Here is a 19,278-nt window from a genome sequence, read left to right on the forward strand (position 1 = left end):
AAGCAGATAACTCCCTTTTTGTATTTTGTATTGTGTTTTATTTCAGGTAATATCACTCAGACTGAAGTTGCGTGGCTTTGACCGTAGATCGTAGTTCCCTATAGACTGTATTGGGGTTTTTGCACCAGACCAGATTTTCGATCACATAACAGCTCTATTTAAAGTGCTAATCAAAATTATCAAGGCACTGTCTTAAGAATGGCTTTTATCTGTTTTTGCAAATGAACTTGTCGTGCAACATTCTTCTGAGCTGCTGGGGGTTCGGAGCCTTGCTCGAGGAAGGCTTTCCCAAAATAAGGGTACCCCCCCCGTTCATGGCATATATCGTAGTGCACAGACAGCTTGAAGCAGAAGTATTGCATGCAGACTTCAGCACCAGTGGACAAACAAAACCTAACAAACAGACACAAAGGTGTGTCCATCTTTATGTGTAAAGAGCAGCAGACACCTACATTAATGCTGTCCAATGCAAACTCACATTTTAAGTATTTTTACACATATATTTCAGTTTCATTTCACCTAATGTTGTGTTTTTTTTAATGTAATCAATATATAGTTTTACATAAATGGTAAAAATATATTGTTTTAAGTTCTTTAAAATTTGTATTAGTTTTTTTTTTAACTAATCTCGACATCTCGCGACCCCCCTCTTGGTAGCTTGTGACCTCCACTTAGGGGACCACTGGCTCTTCAAGGCACTCTGGAAGCTACCTGGATCCTCTCCAGCCACCAGACCAACTCCCATACTTTGGTCCATACCGAACTAATGACCCTCCAGTTCCCAACCAAAGTCCCTACAGACCGAGCTACTGCCGCTCTAAGGATTCACAGCAAGGTGAAATCAGTGTAAGCCTCTAAGGAATCATAAGCCTACAATTTAAATGTTCATTCTAATTCAATTCACTCTTTTGGTTAGATGACACACAATTCTAATGAATGAGTCAGCCATTAATACAAATATTAAATTTTATTTTCAACTCATTTCATTTTGAGAACCACAAACACTTCAAATGCAGGGATCAATGAAAATAAAGTGCAAAATCTTTTGGCGTCAGACGGAAACATCACATCAGGGTGTTGAGCTGAGACCAAGATGTCTGACAAAATATATATGACAAAGACTAATCTGGGATCAGAAAACAAAGACATGATATATTTAAGGGTAAACCACATTTAATAAGGATGATTGTATTTCAAACATAGCTTCTATCATACTGTCTTTGAAGTTCAACATACTCCACATTTACTCAAAAACGGTGTGGTCGTCTAGAAATGCACATAATTAAGAGAAACATAAAGCCATTACAGTCTTTACAACATTTTTTTCTTCATTGTATTAGAAGTGGTGACACATCTGCAAAATAAGTACAAACAGTAAGAAACATAGCATCTACACTGTGAACACTGACTGGAGCCTAGAAAGCAATTCTTCACAACAAAGTCTCAGTTTTTCTGTCATGCAAAATCCTTCATGTAATCCACCATGTCTGTTTTTTCTGGTTTTTGTTCATGTTTTGTAAAAACAAAAGGACATCTTGTTATCTGTGTAGTCGCTGGCAGCGGCTCGGCTGGTGGACATTGACGGTGACGACACTGACGTTTGAGTTTCCACAGGATTCAGTCAGCACACAGTACGAAGACGACTCATCAGTCAGTGCCTGTTGTGAGACTAAACCCTCTCTCTGTTATGTGTTATCTAATGTCGGAGCTTCGTGTATAGTGACCGCCGTGGAGCCGCTGTTGGTGCTCGACTGCTCTATGTGGTTTTGCTCCAGGCTGCTCAGCTCCACGCGGGGCAGCTGGAAGCCGTTCTCTGAGGCTGGGGTTAAATTGGGGATGCTGCCCGACACGGAGTGGACTCCGAGGGGGCTCAGCGGTATGCTGCTCTGCATGGTGGACTGGGACAGCTTCTGACGAGGTTTGGAGGCACCGCTGGTTCCCAGGACTCTGGAGACATGTGTCCGCCTGGCAACAAATAAACCGGGATTTAGAAAAAAACAAACAACTCTTATGTCAGTCACTTACTAGATGACACACTTTCATTCATATTTACTGGCTTGAGTGGAATCCCTGTTATATTCCTCAATACTAATATCTTTAAGCTTTAAGTTGCAAAATGGTGCAAGTATTTTACATAAATTATTTTCACATGGGAATGTAAGAACAACATTTATACAATTTCCAGTAAAAGACATTTGTATTTTTTCAATTTGGCAGTAATGGAATATTAAAAAGTGATATTTTGCAAATACTTTAAATAGTATTTCATCTAAATTTATGAAATTTAGAGATAGACAAGGGCATGTCAAGAGGGGTGGCCAGGGGTGGTATGACCCCCCCTCCTTGAAATCTGATTGGCCACCCCAGATGCCACCCCAAAATCCAAATCTATGATTGAATATTTGCCTAATCAGAGGCGGGACTTAAGTACAAATCACCTATTCTGGCTGTTTTCAACAGGTTAATAGTACTTTCAGTTGTAAATCAACACTTTGCTCTTTCCATAAAAAAAATAATCAAGCAAAAACTTGTGCACACTGTCTAAATTACAATGGACCTAAATGCCAATACATTTATTTTTGCAAGTTAGACAGTATAGAGTTTCCATGCAATTTTCTACGTACTTAAATGTTGTTACTTTGCACATATACATCCTTGTTTTTGAGTCCCTAAAGAATCAAGCGAAGAAGATTTATATGTGGCCAAATTGTGTAACTTACAATAACTCATCATAAGTGGGATAGAAAGGGTAAAAAAAATTAATTAATTTGTGTGCTGGTGCCCACAAACGTCTTGCCACCCCTGCCTCAGTCAATGCCCCAGGTGGGTCACCCCAGTTAAAAAAAAAAGTCTGGACACACCCCTGTAGATAGATGTCTGGTTTACTTGAGAGTGCACCTGAGTGATTGAACCGATAATCCCAATTTAGAACATCATGCAAAAGGAAGCAGGTGACATACAGGCCCAAAAGGGTTGTGAGTCATAAGAAAGCATTGTACAGTGGTGCATGGTTGATTTTATCAAGGTAAATCCCAGTCTGATAACCTAATAAAGAGGTTAAAAGTAGCTGCCGCCTCGTCCTTCCTTCTGTGGATAAGAATAGCACGATTGCTTTGTTCCCCGGCCCGTGGCATTTCACTCTGCAGGAATTGTTCTGTCGCGCAGGAATGCAGTCCTACCTGTTGTATGTCTTCAGGATGATTAGTAGAATGGCGAGAACGATTATGATGCCGACGACGATGATGGCGATCATCGCCCCAGAACCTGAGACACAGATAGAGAGAGAGAGAGAGACGAGGAGGAATGAGAGGTTAACACGCTGAAAGGTTGTGAGTCTGTTGTTAAATTTGCATCATCAGTTTTGTATATATTCTCTCTCCGCTCCATGCTGTGCAACTTATTTTGTGTAGCCTCCACTCAACAGCAGTGTGCGGTTGCTAGGCAACAGCATCACACTCAGGCAAACAGAACAAGGCAAATAGTTGCCATTAAATGCACGAGTGCCACTCCTGTACAAACCATCCCGATTACACTCAATGATGCGATAGGTTGTTATTTATGAGGCTTGGCTGATAATCTCTCACAGGGGACATTGAGATCTGACGGTGATGACATCATCTCCCATTTAATAGGAAAAACAACAAACACAACACTTAGAAATCCTTACTCTGGATGAGTATTTGTTCTTTGGACTTTGTAACAGTGGTTGTGTTCGCGGGTAGCGTCGTGTTGGTCACAGGTGAGACAGTTGAGGCTTGCATCTTCAGCAACGACCTGCACAGACAAAAGAAGCAAACTCAATACACTAAAAAAAAAAGCTTGTTTCTCTGCATGAAAAATAAGACATTTTGAAAAGATAACACTTTTTTTATGACAAAGATTAAGCAAGAAAATAATCTAATGGTTTTAACATCAAAGGACATCAGTGATACGACAGATCAGAGATGGCACAGCGGAGGGAGTGGCATCAATGGAATCCACAGGAATGAGGATCCTCACCAGAACATTATAGGCTTTGTTTGAAGCACCGATGAAAGCCAACTTTACTACCGCAGGACTGATGTTCAGGCCAAATTACAGCTATAATTAACATCCTCGTTTAACAACAGTTCCTACTGTACACTTCACAGCAATGCATGTTGGTAACGTCTACGTCACCGATCACTGAGCAATCCAAAATGGAAAAGATGTGACCGAACATCTTTGTGTTTGCTCTCTATCAGCATGCAGGCTTTAAGATCAAACAGCTTGTTCATACATCACTGACATGTTTGCTCAAGCTTGGCACAAACACTTGTGATTTTAAACAGCCCGATAACGAAAGGATCAGAACTAGAAGAAAAAAAAGGTTTAGACATGGCTGCACCATAGTTCTGCTTTTTTAGGCAATCAACATTTATATTTATGGCATGAATCCCCTCTACCTACAGACACACAGACACATGTATGCACCCTATCAAACAATCATTCTCAAATTCTTGGGGGAATAAATTCAGAAAATAAAAGGCTGTGTTTTTCTGTAAGTACTTTTTGAATGCTTTGGGATGCATTTAAGTATTTTATTTGACTCTTTTGCCTTTATTAGGACAGCTGAAGAGAGACAGTAAAGAGAGAAGGAGAAAAGGAGAAGAGAGCAGGGGATGACATTCAGCAAAGGGCCGAGGTCGGATTTGAACCTCCAGCCGCTGCGATGAGAACTAAAGCTTCTGTACATGGAGCGCGTCACACAACCATTAGGCTACTGACTACACATTAGATTTTAATACTTGCAAGTATTGTGTAACAAAGCTTAATGTAACTAATTCTCTGTCCAAAAAACGTAGAATAAAAAATAATAAAGAAACATATTAGATGCACCTGCTGACCTGAGGTGGAGCAGGGTCCCTTTATAAACATGTTCTGGATTTTATATTTATATGCTTCTGAGTCTATTTGTTCCTTCTTTCATGAGAGTCTTTCTTGTGTTTGTTTATTTGTATCTTCTGTAAAGCACATTGACTTTACATTTGTATGAAATGTGCTAATCTAATCAAATCAAATCGAGTCTTTCCCCGTCACAAACAGTGATGTCTATTGGTTCCACATTTCAACACCATTCTGTTGCGATTAATAACGAATGTAGCACTAAATCCACAGCAGGAAATGGACCCCAACAATGTACTTTGTGCTCCACTATGAGTGAGGTTTAATAAAAGTCCTAATGCTGAGGTGCACTTGGATTGTGTAAATGGTAAATGGACTACTCAGAGCGCTTTTACACTGCAGGTCACACCTACACATTCACACACTGATGGTAGAGGCTGCTGTGTAAAGTGTCCATCAGCAATAACTAATCCCATTCATACACATGCATACGCCTCTAATGACGCAGCAGGAGCAACTTGGGGTTAAGTGTCCTGCCCAAGGACACAGCAGACATGTTGCTGCAGGAGCTGGGGATCAAACTCCCCACCTTTGAGTTGAGAGACGACCGACTCTACCAACTGAGCCACAGCCCGCCCCAGTACAGTGTACATTCAGTCCTGACAAATGGGACTGTTGTGTTGCATCCAGAGGGCTACAGTATAGGCAGCTTCATTATGTTTTGATCCAAGCGGACACACTCTAATCTTGATCTAAACTTCTGTGTTGCTGACGTCACATGTCACGCAGAGATTATCTATCATTCAGGAGAATCCCTGACACCGCCCAGGAAACAATCCACACCCCGCTGTAGGACAGGGCTGTCCCTGTGAGAGATAAACTTAAAAATAATCGGCCTTTGCATTTACCCGGAGATACTGAACTGCATGCAAACGTCACATGAAATGACTACACTTGTAGTTCACGAACAGGTAGGTTTATTTGATTGAATATTCATTTTAGAAAAATCACTTGAACCTCTGTTTCAGACTTTCCACAGGACTTGCCTTACTTGCGTCATAATGGGAGGAGTCATCCGCGCTTCACGTACACTAACAAGGTATGACGGTCCGTGAGTCATTCACGCCTGACTCAGATATTTGGTCATTAATAAGAAAGGCTTGATGTGCTATAATTATCGTGATCATCTTGTACAAAGGAGGATTTGATACAAATGCATCTTACGCAGCGTTTAATGAATGTGCAATCAGTCATTAAGGGTTTGTTAATCGAAGGCTTTAATGACGTCATTCAGTGTTTTAACGTTACATCATTGATCACGACGGGCTTTACATCGTGGTTTACATGCTAATTGGGAAAAACGCTCTCAGGAGACGGATGAAGGGAGAGGTTGCATTAAATTACCGTCACAGTTAAAACACGGAGTGACGTTTTAATATGTCTGCTGGGAGGGAGAAACAGCAGCACAGAACAGAACAGGAGCTTCAAGCGGAAAACATTTGCATCAGCTATAAAAAGCAGAAAAGCCTGGCACAAGGAAGAGCAGTGTGTGTGTGTGTGTGTGTGTGTGTGTGTGTGCGTACTCTCACACACATACACACACCTCACTGTCTCTGCTACTCAATTGATCACAGTCAATCCACAAAGAAAGTATGCAAAGCTTTTACTTTCACGGCTTCCCTGTCTACATGTGAAGATAAGGCTGATGATGAAGTTATGTGCTGACAGACATTAGACCGCTGTCACTTTCAAAACAGCTAACAGATGAAATCACAGTGCTAATACAACATGACATGATAGCACAGCGCTACTTCTGAAAGACACACAGTCGCACTCTCTCTTCACTCTTTTAAACACGCTGTCACATCATTTTTCCAACAAAGATAATGCCATTGTTAAAGAAAGACTCTGACATTTGGGGAATACACCTTTGAAATGTCTTGTAGAAAGTGATATCAGAAGATTAACGCTGATAGGGCAGCTATGAAGCTATAGCTAGCAGCCAGCTAGCTTAGGCTTAGCTCAAAGACTTGAAACAGCTAGCACCTCTTAAGCTAACACTCTGAAATCTTCTGACATTTATTTAGTACAACAAAGAGGACCAACAAATAAAAACAGAAGTATAAAATCACAAACTGGCTTCTTCTTTTTTGTCTTTTTTTTAAGGTTAATTTTTTGCTAACAGTGTCACTGCAGGGGGCTTTGGAGTCCAATCAATGAGGTCTCCATGCTGGAAATGCGGAAAACTAACGACAGGCAAAGGCTGAGGCGGATTTTTGTCTTAAAATTCTTTGCAAGAAAGAAAACACAAACGTAAAAGCACAAATTGTCCCAATTTCCCTGAACTACACCGACGTTATCTGCACGCTGTGTTTAAGGCCGTGATGTGCAGACCAATACAGAGTCCTGTGTGCATTGACGTCAACACCAATGGGGCGTAAAACTTTACATTGCACCAGCCAGCCGTGCATATCCTGGAGGCATTGTGAAACCGTTTACAACACCATGCATGTGACAGTCATTATCAGTCATCAGCAGTCAGAGATACAATAAATTGCACAACCTGCTGCTGCAACAGGGTCAAGCGTAGTGGAAAAATATTCCAAGAATGTGGGTTTTATCCTTTAAAACTAAAAAAGGAATCTGAACTGAATCTCAGGTTGGCAACAGAAACTTGAGGCTAGCACTCGATAATTGTGTGTACTGTACGTGGTATATCGTACTTCCGGCTCAACAGCAAATATTGCCCAACCTACTCCCACTGTGTTTACATACTATTAGGCGTAGAGATTAACAGTGGCATATATCATGTTGCTGTTTGCAGAGGTGACAGCCTCTGATAAGTGGATTACTGGTTATTTGCTTGGTAACACTACTGCTTTGGTGGCACGGTGGCAGCTTTGGTAACCGTGCAGCTGAATTTGGCAATATTATGGTTGTCCCACAATTTGTATTTGTAAAGCCAAGATATAAAAAATGTTCATATAGATACATATAACGTATTTGTCTGAATGTGCTTGAGATAGAAATTGAAATTGAAAGCCTTTATTGTCATTATAGAATCCATCCCACTCTTCCCATTCGAGGTCGCGGGGGGCTGGAGCTGATAACAGCTGTTATTGGGCGAGAGGCGGGGTTACGCCCTGGACTGAACATAAGTTAATCACAGGGCTGACATATAGAGACAGACAATCAGGCACGCTCACAGTCACACCTAAGGACAATTTAGACTCACCAATTGACCTAACAAGCCTTTCTTTGGACTGTGGGAGGAAGCCGGAGAACCCCACGCATGCACGGGGGAGAACATGCAAACTCCCCATAGAGAGGCTCCTGTCAGACGGGGATTCTAACCTTGAACCTCCTCGCTGTGAGGTAACGGCGCTAACCACTGTGACCACTTGAACCATGCAAGATTAGAAATGCTTCTCCTTAAATGTGCACAAATGTTCACCAAAAACAAATCGCATTCAAGTGAAAAGAAGAGGGAGAATGTATATTTAAAAATATTTACAGCAGATGATGTATATAAGTGATGTTTGGAAAGTACAGTAATCAGTATTTTTAACAGAATTCATAGTCAGATGTTTATGGTAAATGTTACTGTAAGTTTAAATGTATAATCTAATCTAATTTGTCCTCTTAGGGTCTCCGTAGATTTGTGATGGCAGTTACTGTACACCAAATTCTGTATATGATCACATCAGAAATATAGGACATTTTTACTTCTGTATCAAATGATGAGAAAACCAGCTTTCCTTTAAAAGAACACAATGGCCCTAAAAAAGCACAGATCCAATTTGGCTTTCGATACATATTTTCTGAAATCTGCTGAAAACTAGTCATTCAAGGGAAGTTTTTATTTCAAGATACAATAAATCCGATCTGGAAATTTGAGCTGATCATCTGAAGTTTAATGTTCTGTTTTGTAGCCAGAAGCGTCACTAGTATCCCCAAACTGTTTCGGGCAGGGCAAGACAATTCTGCATCATGTGTCAGCTTTTGTTGAGGATGCGAGGGTGTAACTGAGGAAAGTAAGAGATATATTTCATTGTCCCAGGAGGTTTTTTTTGTTTTGTTTTCATGTGCAAAACTAAGTCGACATAAAACTGCTGAAGAAGCAGAAACAGTTAGTGTAAAAAATCTAAAAAATGTACTGGCCTCTAAATGGTATGTACAGAAAGGCCTACATCGGCACATGCTGGTGTTTTCATTAGTAGTAGGCGGATGTGTCTCACAAAACGAGTTGTGTCGACAGGTATAGGTAATGAATTAGGTAATGCATTAGCTTAATTACAGGCTAACTTAAAGTGTAGCTTTGGTAGAGGTCACTTAAAGTTTGGGAGAGCCTTCAACAAAGGAAACTCCTACGTTATTCAAATAACACTCCAACATGTAGCCACCAGCTTACTATCCCACAGCCAGTTTGTGACTTCCTCTAACTTGGGCTTGGTCAAAAGAACAAATACAGCGAACATTGCCAAAAGTGCTATGTATGTATAATGTAAGCTAATTAGATTGATAAGTGGTAACGGATTATAACAAAGCATCCCCAAATAATCTTAAACAATAAAAGGAAAGACAATCTGTGTGTTTTGTCAGACTCTATACAAGAAAGATATATATATCTAAAGGCTTTATATGTGATTTTTTGATCCAGCAGATGTCGCCCTTGAGCACCAGCATGACACCAAAACAACTCGCGCTGCATTGTTGTGTTAGCATGCTAATGCTAGCGATCTTTATTATGCTCGTATCTTCACATTGCATGTAAATTTACCTGAAATGAGCGTGATCTAGAAACACAGTTAATCAGTGAGTACAGTATGTTATTCTTCTTTTCTCTAGTCCCTCAATTAAACAACTTTTATACACGAGGGGAGGAGTCAGCCGGCTGTCCGGGCGATGTAAACAAAGTGAAGATAGGACTCTGAAAACTCTGAAAACATCACAGACAGTGGGACTCGGGTGTTACACCCATTGTAGACAGTCATGACTCAGAGTTATTTTCAGAGGATATACTTGATTTATATTATATTTAAGTGAGCATATATATAAAGACTTTAAGGATATCTGATCCTTATTCCAACTCTAGTCGTGTGTTAGAGGACAATATAAACCCAACTCTTTTCGGTAAATATGAAGGTTAAGCTAGCAGCCGCTTAGCTTAGCGTAGCTTATTTTAAAATAGAGTTGGTAACACAGGAAAAGGCTAGCAAGGCTCTGTCACCAAATCACTCTACAAGGATTTGATTTATCCTGACCAGGCTATCTCCAGTGTTGGAAAATGAAGTCAGTGTGGTGGTGCAAAGAAACTGCAGTTCCTCTAGTGTCCACTTGAGGGCTGGCTGCAAAAGCCCGGGATGTCCTATTAACACCCATATTAAAATGTAAATTTTATAGCAGAAAAAAAACATGTTTACAGCCTGGTACAAAAATCAGATCGGCCTGGATAGCTCATTTATTTACTTGCCTGTACAGTTTTTTTTTTTCATCGGTTTTAATTATATTAATGCGTGGCTAATTTGAGAGGTGGGCCCATTGTAATTCCTTGCCAGTTGGGTTTAGACCCGCCTCACCTTGTCCCCTCTGGACATATCAAGGCTAAGTTTCCCCACTGCTTCTGGTTGTGCTTAGCTCAATTAGCTAGCTTAACTCATCTAGCTAGGCAAAACCTTACAACTAAACGCAGCCACAAACTCTATCTATAGATTCAAGACTAATTTTAATGTTTAATTTCTAAAAGCAGACACGTTTTTCTCCATTGGATACCAATTATCCCTTAGCTTGGATTCTAAACAAACAGCTGGGAAACTTTCTTGGCCACAGATTGGAAACACCATTAGCCATCAACACATCTTTTAGCGTACCACAACACATCAGGGAAATGGCCAGTGAAGAACATCGGTTTTAACTTTGAAACCAAATTTCCCTCTGGGATTATGTAAGTATTTCTGATTCTGAAACACTCAGCTCTGAACCCAGGATCTTCTTCCTGTGCTGACCACTGGCCCGCCTCTGCTAACACACAATAAAAAAAAAAAAGATATAGCATGTTGACATCATCAGGAGGCAAGCTTCAGTGATGTTTTATGAAGTTTTTTCAGATGCAAGAATTTTGAACTCCATCTAATCAGGGCTCTTTGTTTTGACGTCAGTATCTACTTCCTCATCGACCAGTCTCCTCTTTGCTGTAATAACAGTTTGTTTGCTTTTCCACAATCTGCTGCTACTCGCTCACACCGCAGACTCAATATCCTTTTCTTCCTTCCTCAGTAAACAAATCATTTTATTGGTCTCCAAACACAGAACAGGAACAATTTAGAGTCCTCTTCTTCTTTTTTCATACGAGGGAAAAACCAGACAGAGCTGTCGGCCGGCTCGACCTATTCCCCTCTTTGCACGTGTTCCTCCACACATTTAGCGCGATAACACGGACTCCCCCTACGCACATCGCAATAAACACATTCAGAGGCTGACCTTCATCAATTGAGGAGTCAATATTTGAGCTGCCAATTTGAAGTCGGTTAACACGGCGCAGGTGGAGCTATTAGAGGAGGCGCTGGTCTATACAGTCACAGCAGAGAGGTCATCTGTGCCACGTCAGATGTAAATTCATCATTTGTTATCAAGCTGTCGCACTAAAGAGGGATTTAACTATGACTTTTATTGACCTCCGACAGTCACTGGGGGGATTTACAGTAACCCTGACACAACGGTCAGTGACGTAAATGATGGAGTGACATCAGAGATTTAAACTGAACTCACTTAATAATGCGTGTTTGGTTGTAATCCATCACAGTTTTGTTTCAGTTTATAGTGAGAGAGTGAGAGTTAAAAGCAAATTATTTAACTTTATCCTCACATTTATCATGATGTGGTGAAAGATCAGGCTGTAAAATCTTTCGAATAGCTGCACAAAAAGTTTACCGCGTGTTTTACTTTCACTTCTAGTCGAACATAAACAGAGACTTTGAGAAGTTAAAGGAAGAATGTGCGACTTTGATCCAGTAGATGTCGCCCTTGAGCAGCAGCATGAAACCAAAACAAACTGCTGTTTGGCCACGCCTCTGCCACACTGAACCCTCCTCGCTCCTCCAGCGACACACCACAAAACCCCCCCTCCCCTCTAGTTTTCAAATTGGAACGCACATTAATTAATCGCTAACAAAATCGTCCTTGTCTGGAGCTGCATTGTTGTGTTAGCAGGCTAATGGTAGCGCTCTTTAGTTAGCTCGTAGCTGCACATTACATGTAAATTTACATGGAATTACCGTAATCTTAAAACGCTTACGTGACGTTCGACTAAGCAGTGAGTTCAGTATGTTTTTTTGTAGTCCCTCACTTGAACAGCCAGCCTGCCGTCCCGTCCATGTAAACACGGCTCCGACAACAATACAGCTGGAGGGACTCTCGCTTCTCACTCATTGTAGACAGTCATGACTCAGAGACACATTTACAGAGGAAAAACTGGATTTATCTTGTATTTATGTGTAAAACATTGCACATTCTTCTTTAAAATTTTGCTTTTTTCGTAAAATTTGCGATCGTTGGATGTTTTAATACATCAATGCAGTTTATTATTTTGGCGATACCATATAAAGTGATCCACAAAAACAACATTTTGATTGCATCTGTTGCTCTGATTGTTTGAGATGCGTTTCATCTTTTATCTCGCATGAACAAAACGAGGTCACGTTCTCGTCAGCGCATCAGCCCTGATTCACGACGCCTTTTAAAAACATCACACTGTGACGGATTGTCTGGTTTCATTTCGATCGTTAAACATGAACCTGTCAGTCGCTGCACTGAAGTGATTTTGTGACAAAAGATAATTTTACATTTATAGACTTCCCTTAAATCTGATGGATCTCTTTTCATACAAACAGATACGTAGCTCTGATCTCGACAGAAAGCTGCTCAAATAGTCTGGGTGTAGATTTGTCTTTCGAGTGAGGACATTCAGATTTTCCATGACTAATATAATCCGACACTTAAAGCATTAAAGTCCATAATCAACACTATCATCATCATGTTAGTCAGAATAATGTCATGCAGTAGAGCAAGGCTGCCCTTTTCAGATTGTCCTGGAATCTAACTTCCAATCTATGTAGAATAATGAATATCACAATTTTTAGAAATGTTATGTGCAGTAGTCTTTCTATATATAATAAAACATACTGTGAGTGATAGATGGATGGATGGATGTAGATAGATACTTTATTGATCCTGAGGGAGATTCAAAGCATCCAGTAGCAGCTTACAAAGAAACCCATGATACATTTGTTACATGTAACGCTGCCTCCCATATGTATAGGCCTATATTAACCTGAACAGAGACTGAAAGAAGCCCCTACAGAGATCAATTGGTGTGTATCCAGAGATTCAATTTAATATAATTTGGCACAATATAAGAAAATATCGATTGATTGACAGAGCCTGTAAGTAGAATCATATATTAGAAATGTAAGAAATCAATAACCTGTTCATTGTGTTTTGTACCTTTTATATTCTTCCTTTTATCATTCTCTAATGGGGTGTATTTTATTTATTTATTTGTCTATTAAACTGTATCACTGTCTGTGGGCACCAACCTTAAAATAACAGCTTACACTGCTACTCTCCCAGTGACGTTTCAAGGTGGTTCAAACTCTTAATTAGGCTTAAAGCTCAGCCCAATTAAACAGGAGGCGCAGCTGGTATGCAGAAAATGGTCAATGACCTTTACACGAGTGACTGTACCTTTACATAATTAGTGAAGTTGAGAAGCAACTTTTCCATCCTGCTCAAATATCTTTAAAAAAAAAAAAAAAATGACTCTGACTTAAGCGTCTATGAGGAGAATTATCTTACACTAACATTAGAGGAAAACAAACAGGGCAGCCATATTTCACATTTTCCTACAGTGCAGAGGTGACTGATGAGACGATAAGTGGGGCTGTTCCCTCACACAGTCGCTTCATCATAAAAGAGCTACAGAGGGAAGATAGTGGTGGGAACTGAAACTGAATCCTCCTCGTAAAAATCTGCGTCGTTCCCTCTGGTTCAACTGTAACAGAGTCAATCTCAGAATCTGAAACTCTGAGGTATGCGAGCTATTTCCTTTCACCTGAGACTCACCTGCTGTCCCGCCACGCTGTCGGGGAGAACCCTTCCCTCTATTGCATATACAGTACACACACACACACACACACACAAACACTAAAAAGACTTCAATCATGATAGAGGTAGAAGAAGAAGAAGAAGAAGAAGGAGAAGGGAGTGAAAAGCAGAGATTTGTGCGTGACTCACCTAACCGTCTCCTCTTTAGTTTCAGCCCAAGCCTTTCCCAGACAGGAGCCTGAGCGGTGCAGAGCCCCCTCCCTCAGCTGACTGAGGGGGGCATAGTCCACAGGTGGAGAGCCGACGAGTCACAGCAGCTCTCAGGAAGGAGCCGCGGGGGTGAGTAGAAGAGTGTGCGAGCAGCTCCAAGGGATGAAATCAAGTCCAAGGCTGTGTCCAAACAGAAGGTACGGACTCAAACACGGGACTGAAAACAAGAGGAGACACCTGTACGTGCGTGTGTGTGGTGTGTGTGGTGTGTGTGTGTGTGTGTGTGTGCGAGGTTTCTGTGGGAATCACAGTGTTTATGTGAAAGGGGAGGAGGAGGAGGAGGAGGCTCCACGCTTGCTCACTTGTTGCTCCTCACAGAGAGTAATAATGTCAGGCAGCTGGTTTTTCAGGTCCTTCCGCCCGGCCCCTTAGGCGTGCCGTGGACGATGATCAAAAAAAAAGTGAGGCGTCTCTCCAGAGTCGTCTGCTCTGCTCCGTGCTCACCATGACTACATCCTCTCAAAAATCCGACCGGCTGCGTCTCTCACAGGATGTTTGACATGGACTGCAGAGGGGGAGGCTTCTGTCACTGCAGATGGAAGATCAATCAATCAATAAAACTTTATTTATATAGCACCTTTCAGACAAATTAAATTGCAGTTCAAAGAGTGCAGAAAAGTTATTGACGACAAAGTGGTTTATAAAATCATTGAGAGACTAATGCACACCAATAAGAATAATAAAAAAAATTAAAAAAAAAAAAGACACAAAGCAATAAGATATTAAAATTAATACATAGAAGAATAAGAATAATAATATTTAAAATTGTAGTAGGATAAAAAAGACAATACATGATGTCAAATCCAGGGTTGGAAACTCTGCAAAATTAAACTGAATGTTTGCACAAGCAGGTTCTTTTTTTCTCTTCAAGTAATGCATTAAAATAATATTTCTTCTTTTTCCGCATGTGTGTGCATGCTTTGTGTAAGTGTGTAGACAAATAATGTGCTGTGTAAAGTTCCCACTTATCCCTTCGTCTTTGTAGGAAGTGTTTTTTTTAATGTGTCTGGTTGAAAATTAACTTTGTGTTTATGAATATAATAAGCGTCCAAAGGGTATACTGGGTGTGTTTGTAGAAAAAAAGATATTGCATGCGACAGCCTTTTCTTTCCTTTTCTTCTCAGGGGACAATAAGCTCCTTTCAAAGACTTGGCAACATCTGTGTGAAAGTTGCCCCACTGAATAGAAAAACATTTTTTCACAGGTACAAATGTGCCAAAAAAGCGGCCCTATCAGCCTCACGCTCACTGCAGCAGGAAGGAAAACAAGTTGTCCGCCTCATGTTACCTCCGGGAGGTCAAAGTTGGTGACTCTTTTGAGCTTTGTGAGAAAGTGTAACTAAACTTCTGACTCACATTGTGTGGCTCTAATGGCCTGCAGAGGACGTGCACTGTGAGTGTCTCCCGGTTCAGACCATGCGGAGGACGATTACATAAGTATGAAAGCTGGGGGTCGAGTTTCATACAGAGAAATTAAATTCCCAGTGTTATGTTGGCTTCTCTTTGAAATCTGTTTAAAACAAGAGTGTCATCTCTGTAGCTTGTCTTTCAATCTCTCCTATTTGTTGTGTTTCTCCTCGGGTTTCTTATGGCTTGTCTCTTATGATACATTTTTTCTGGAACCATCATTTCTCTCTAGAAAAGTGTTGGATTAATGTTAATAAGTGTTACCACATTACAAGAATTCTTGCAGAAAAGGTTTCCCTAAGGTTTAAATGTGCTGTGTAGTTGATACATGTGATAATATATAGTATTGAAATCGCATTGCTGTTTTGTTTGATTGTTTTGTGGCTCTTGCTTATGTCATATTTTGTGCAGGTTGACTATTTTTTGTTTGCATTTAATTTTTATTTGTCAGACTTGACTCTGACTGGCACCCCAAATGAAAACCTTGTCAAACCCGCTACAGTGCTGACCAATGAAAGTGTCCCTTAGGTGCCCAGTGGGTGCCTGGGGAACAAAGGGTCCCAAAGGAGTCAAGAAGTGCTGTAACATTTTTTTGGTGGACAAAGATGTCCCTAAGGAGTCTAGTCACTGTAAAAGGCTGCATACGAGTCCTTTAGGGACCGAGTGACCGACCATTTTTGGCAGACAAGTGCTCCCAACAAAGTCCAGTAGGTTTACGTTTTTGTGACAGACAAAGTGTCCAGTGGATGTAAAATTTGGGGCGAAGAAAAGTTTCCCCAAGGCACCTGGTGTGACAGGTCACTAAGGCGTCCAGTGGGTGTTAAAACGGTTAAAACGGGGAGCTGGTGGTGCAGTGGTTAGTGCGGGCGCCCCATGTATGGAGGCGGGTTGCCCAGGTTCAAATCCAGCATGTGGCTCCTTTCCCGCATGTCATTCCCTTTTCTCTCTCCCTGATTTCATACTCTTATCCACCGTCCTATCTCTCCATTAAAGGCACAAAAAGCCCCAAAAAAACATTATTGAAAAAAAACTAAAAACGATTAAAACCTTCTTTGCAGCCGTTAGTGCGTGAGCCCCATGTAGAGAGACTGTCGTACTGCAGGCGGACGGCCCCGGGTTTGAGTACGACCTGTGGCGCCTTTTCCCGCATGACTTTATGAATAACCTGTTTATTTATTTTAAAAAAAGGCCAAAGATAACTTTCAAAATAAGACTGCAAAATGCAAAATTCCTTGACAGATGGTTTCCATGGCAACACGTGATGGAGGATGTTTAGATACAGGTTGGCAAGGGAAAATGTGGCGATATCTTTAGTTTAATAAAATATATAATGAATAGGGGATGTATAGAAACATTATTTTGGTTGCAAAAAGTGAAAGTAAATCATGGTTATGTCACTTTTATGTGTGTCACTTTTTTGTTTTGGGTTTGTGTGTTTTTTTTTTTTTTTTTAATGTGGGTTGCTTGTTTTCTGTTGTTATATTTAAAAAAAAAAAAAAAAAGAATAAATGAAAAAAAAGGCCAAAAATATATTTGTATTTCTGGATGGCGGGCAGTGTGAGTGAAACCAGTGCCACATTGACTGCAGGTGTGATCAATCTCACGTCCTTTGGAGTGAACGAGACTCAAACATTACTGAACAAACACAAAATACCTAACTGCCCTTCTAAGTACTTTGAGAGATTATAATTATGTACACATATTTCTATGTAAACTGACTCTTGAGCGAGAGGAATGTGCACCTTCCTGCTGGCCTGCACATCAACATTTATCAGAATAATCTACATTTTAGTACTGGCGACAGTACGCACCATAACAAATATAAATATTTTAACCAGGCAATAAAACAGAGGAAGTCTTATCAGTGTTATCTCACCCTCTTTCTGAGACGGATTAAAGTGTTTACTCTCACTCTTACTTATCACTTTATCGTCACAGAGGATGTAAAAGCCGAGAGAAAATGTTTGGACTCATTGAAAAAACTCATTGTGTAAATCTCATTGTCTACGTGTGACTCATGAGTTCACTCAAAGATTCCCGCTTGAGCAACCGAGACGTTCAAGCTGAGTAATTGTGGAAAGTACAGAAAACGTCCCCATTAACACTCTCACTAAAGGCTGGCTTTACCTGGGTTTGTTCCTCTCAGGTGCAGCACATCTTAAGGTTGAACAGTGAGGGTCATTGTGAGGAGGAATTCCTCTCTCCGTGCACCATGAAGAGAGCTTTTTGTGAGAGGACACACCATTTCACAGCTGCTGTTATGTCCTTCTCTACCTATAAAACACTCACAGCTGTTGTTTGTTTTCACCTGTTAGCACGCGGTATCAGCTTCGACCTCTGACCCTTTCCAAAACCTGCGTCTTTATATTAAATATGCTGTGTTTTCACAAATCAGAAAGCATACATCTTTGCACTTTAAAAACTGTTTTCTCTTTTTTGTTTTTGTTTTTGGAGATGTGCATCTTTCCACCCTTTTGTGAGCGCACCTGAAGTTGTGAAACGCGCTTTTGAAAACAAACCCACGGCCTTTTGTTGTTTTCCTTCCCTTTGCACAATAACGAAGAGGAAGTAGGACGTGAAAAGTCTCCTGTCATGGAATTCATGAGCAAGTCATCGCTCTCTTTTTTTTGTCGTGCACTGACACGCCGAGACTGCAGCTGTGAGAAAAAAAAAACCAACACACAGGTCACGGCTGCACTGCCTCACAGCCGCCTCACCGCGCGCCTTGTCACTGAAAGAATCATTTACTCAACCTTGCTGTCAGCGTCCTTACAATTAAAGCAAGGCTGTGACCTGATACGATATTAACTGCTGTGAGGTCCTTGAGGGGGGGAGAGAGAGGGGGGGATATGAGGTGCAAAGTGCAAGTGACTGCACCATTGCTCTTTGCATTATAAAGCAGTGAGAAAAACAAAAAGCTGTGAACACTGATGCCATCTACTGAAAGGGACAGAGCCCACTCTGTTTCTCGAGGAGGCTCAGGTCTTCTGATGTGTGGAAGTGTTCTATCAGTCAGTGTTGGAAAGTGTTGTTTTTTTTATGGTGCTGGAGGGGCAACATGACCGACAGGAACACTATGCAGCTTGACAAGCTGATAGAAAAAAAATTCTGGCTCAGTTTTAGTCAGGTGTAGGGACACACTGAGGACTGCATGTGAAAGACAGGACGAGATATATTGAACAATTGGTAGCGATCCTCTCCATGACACCACGGCATGGCCAGAGAAGTAGCAGCAGTGGACAGCTCATCTATCTATCTATCTATCCATCCATCCAAAGTCCAATGGTGGAGGCTGGGCGTCAGGGACGACGGCTGGAAGTAGTGCCAGATCATCTCGCTGAAGTTTACTGTCATGAATTGTACAATATTTTGAATATAAATCAACAAGGATGTTTAGATTTTGGGATCATTGAGTGGATGAAGATATGGACCTATGGGTCTGAAATAAAGTGTAAAGATGCTACAGAGATGTTAAAAGTCTGACATGTGCCTTTAAGTGAATGGACCAGGTCTCTTACATATCCATTCATTTGAGCTATAAGCTAAGCTAAGCTACTGTTTTTCTCAAATATGCTAATAATAAAAAAACATAGTTCTATATAGCAAAAACTAGGGCGATGACCGGCGATCTCTCCTT

At 40.9% G+C, this 19,278-nt stretch overlaps 1 protein-coding gene across 5 annotated transcripts; it reads right to left on the reverse strand.

Annotated features, from left to right (window-relative positions):
• Positions 1–948: 948 nt before the first annotated feature.
• ncmap (non-compact myelin associated protein) lies at positions 949–14,739 on the reverse strand. 5 transcript variants are annotated; one of them, XM_061062649.1, is made up of 5 exons: positions 14,538–14,739; positions 14,155–14,355; positions 3,668–3,774; positions 3,180–3,264; positions 949–1,965 (listed from the first exon to the last, which is right to left on the reverse strand). In XM_061062649.1, exons 3-5 carry the CDS (start codon positions 3,759–3,761, stop codon positions 1,686–1,688), a joined length of 459 nt encoding a protein of 152 aa, XP_060918632.1. In that variant the 5' UTR covers positions 3,762–3,774; positions 14,155–14,355; positions 14,538–14,739; the 3' UTR covers positions 949–1,685. The 5 variants fall into 5 exon arrangements, with proteins under 5 accessions (XP_060918632.1, XP_060918631.1, XP_060918629.1 ...); XM_061062648.1 differs by lacking the exon at positions 14,538–14,739 and adding an exon at positions 13,984–14,021 and having other exon boundaries at positions 14,155–14,531; XM_061062646.1 differs by lacking the exon at positions 14,538–14,739 and adding an exon at positions 6,467–6,547 and having other exon boundaries at positions 14,151–14,531.
• Between the last annotated feature and the right edge of the window lie 4,539 nt (positions 14,740–19,278).

The sequence above is a fragment of the Labrus mixtus genome, chromosome 18, assembly GCF_963584025.1.
Source record: "Labrus mixtus chromosome 18, fLabMix1.1, whole genome shotgun sequence".
Taxonomy (NCBI): domain Eukaryota; kingdom Metazoa; phylum Chordata; class Actinopteri; order Labriformes; family Labridae; genus Labrus; species Labrus mixtus.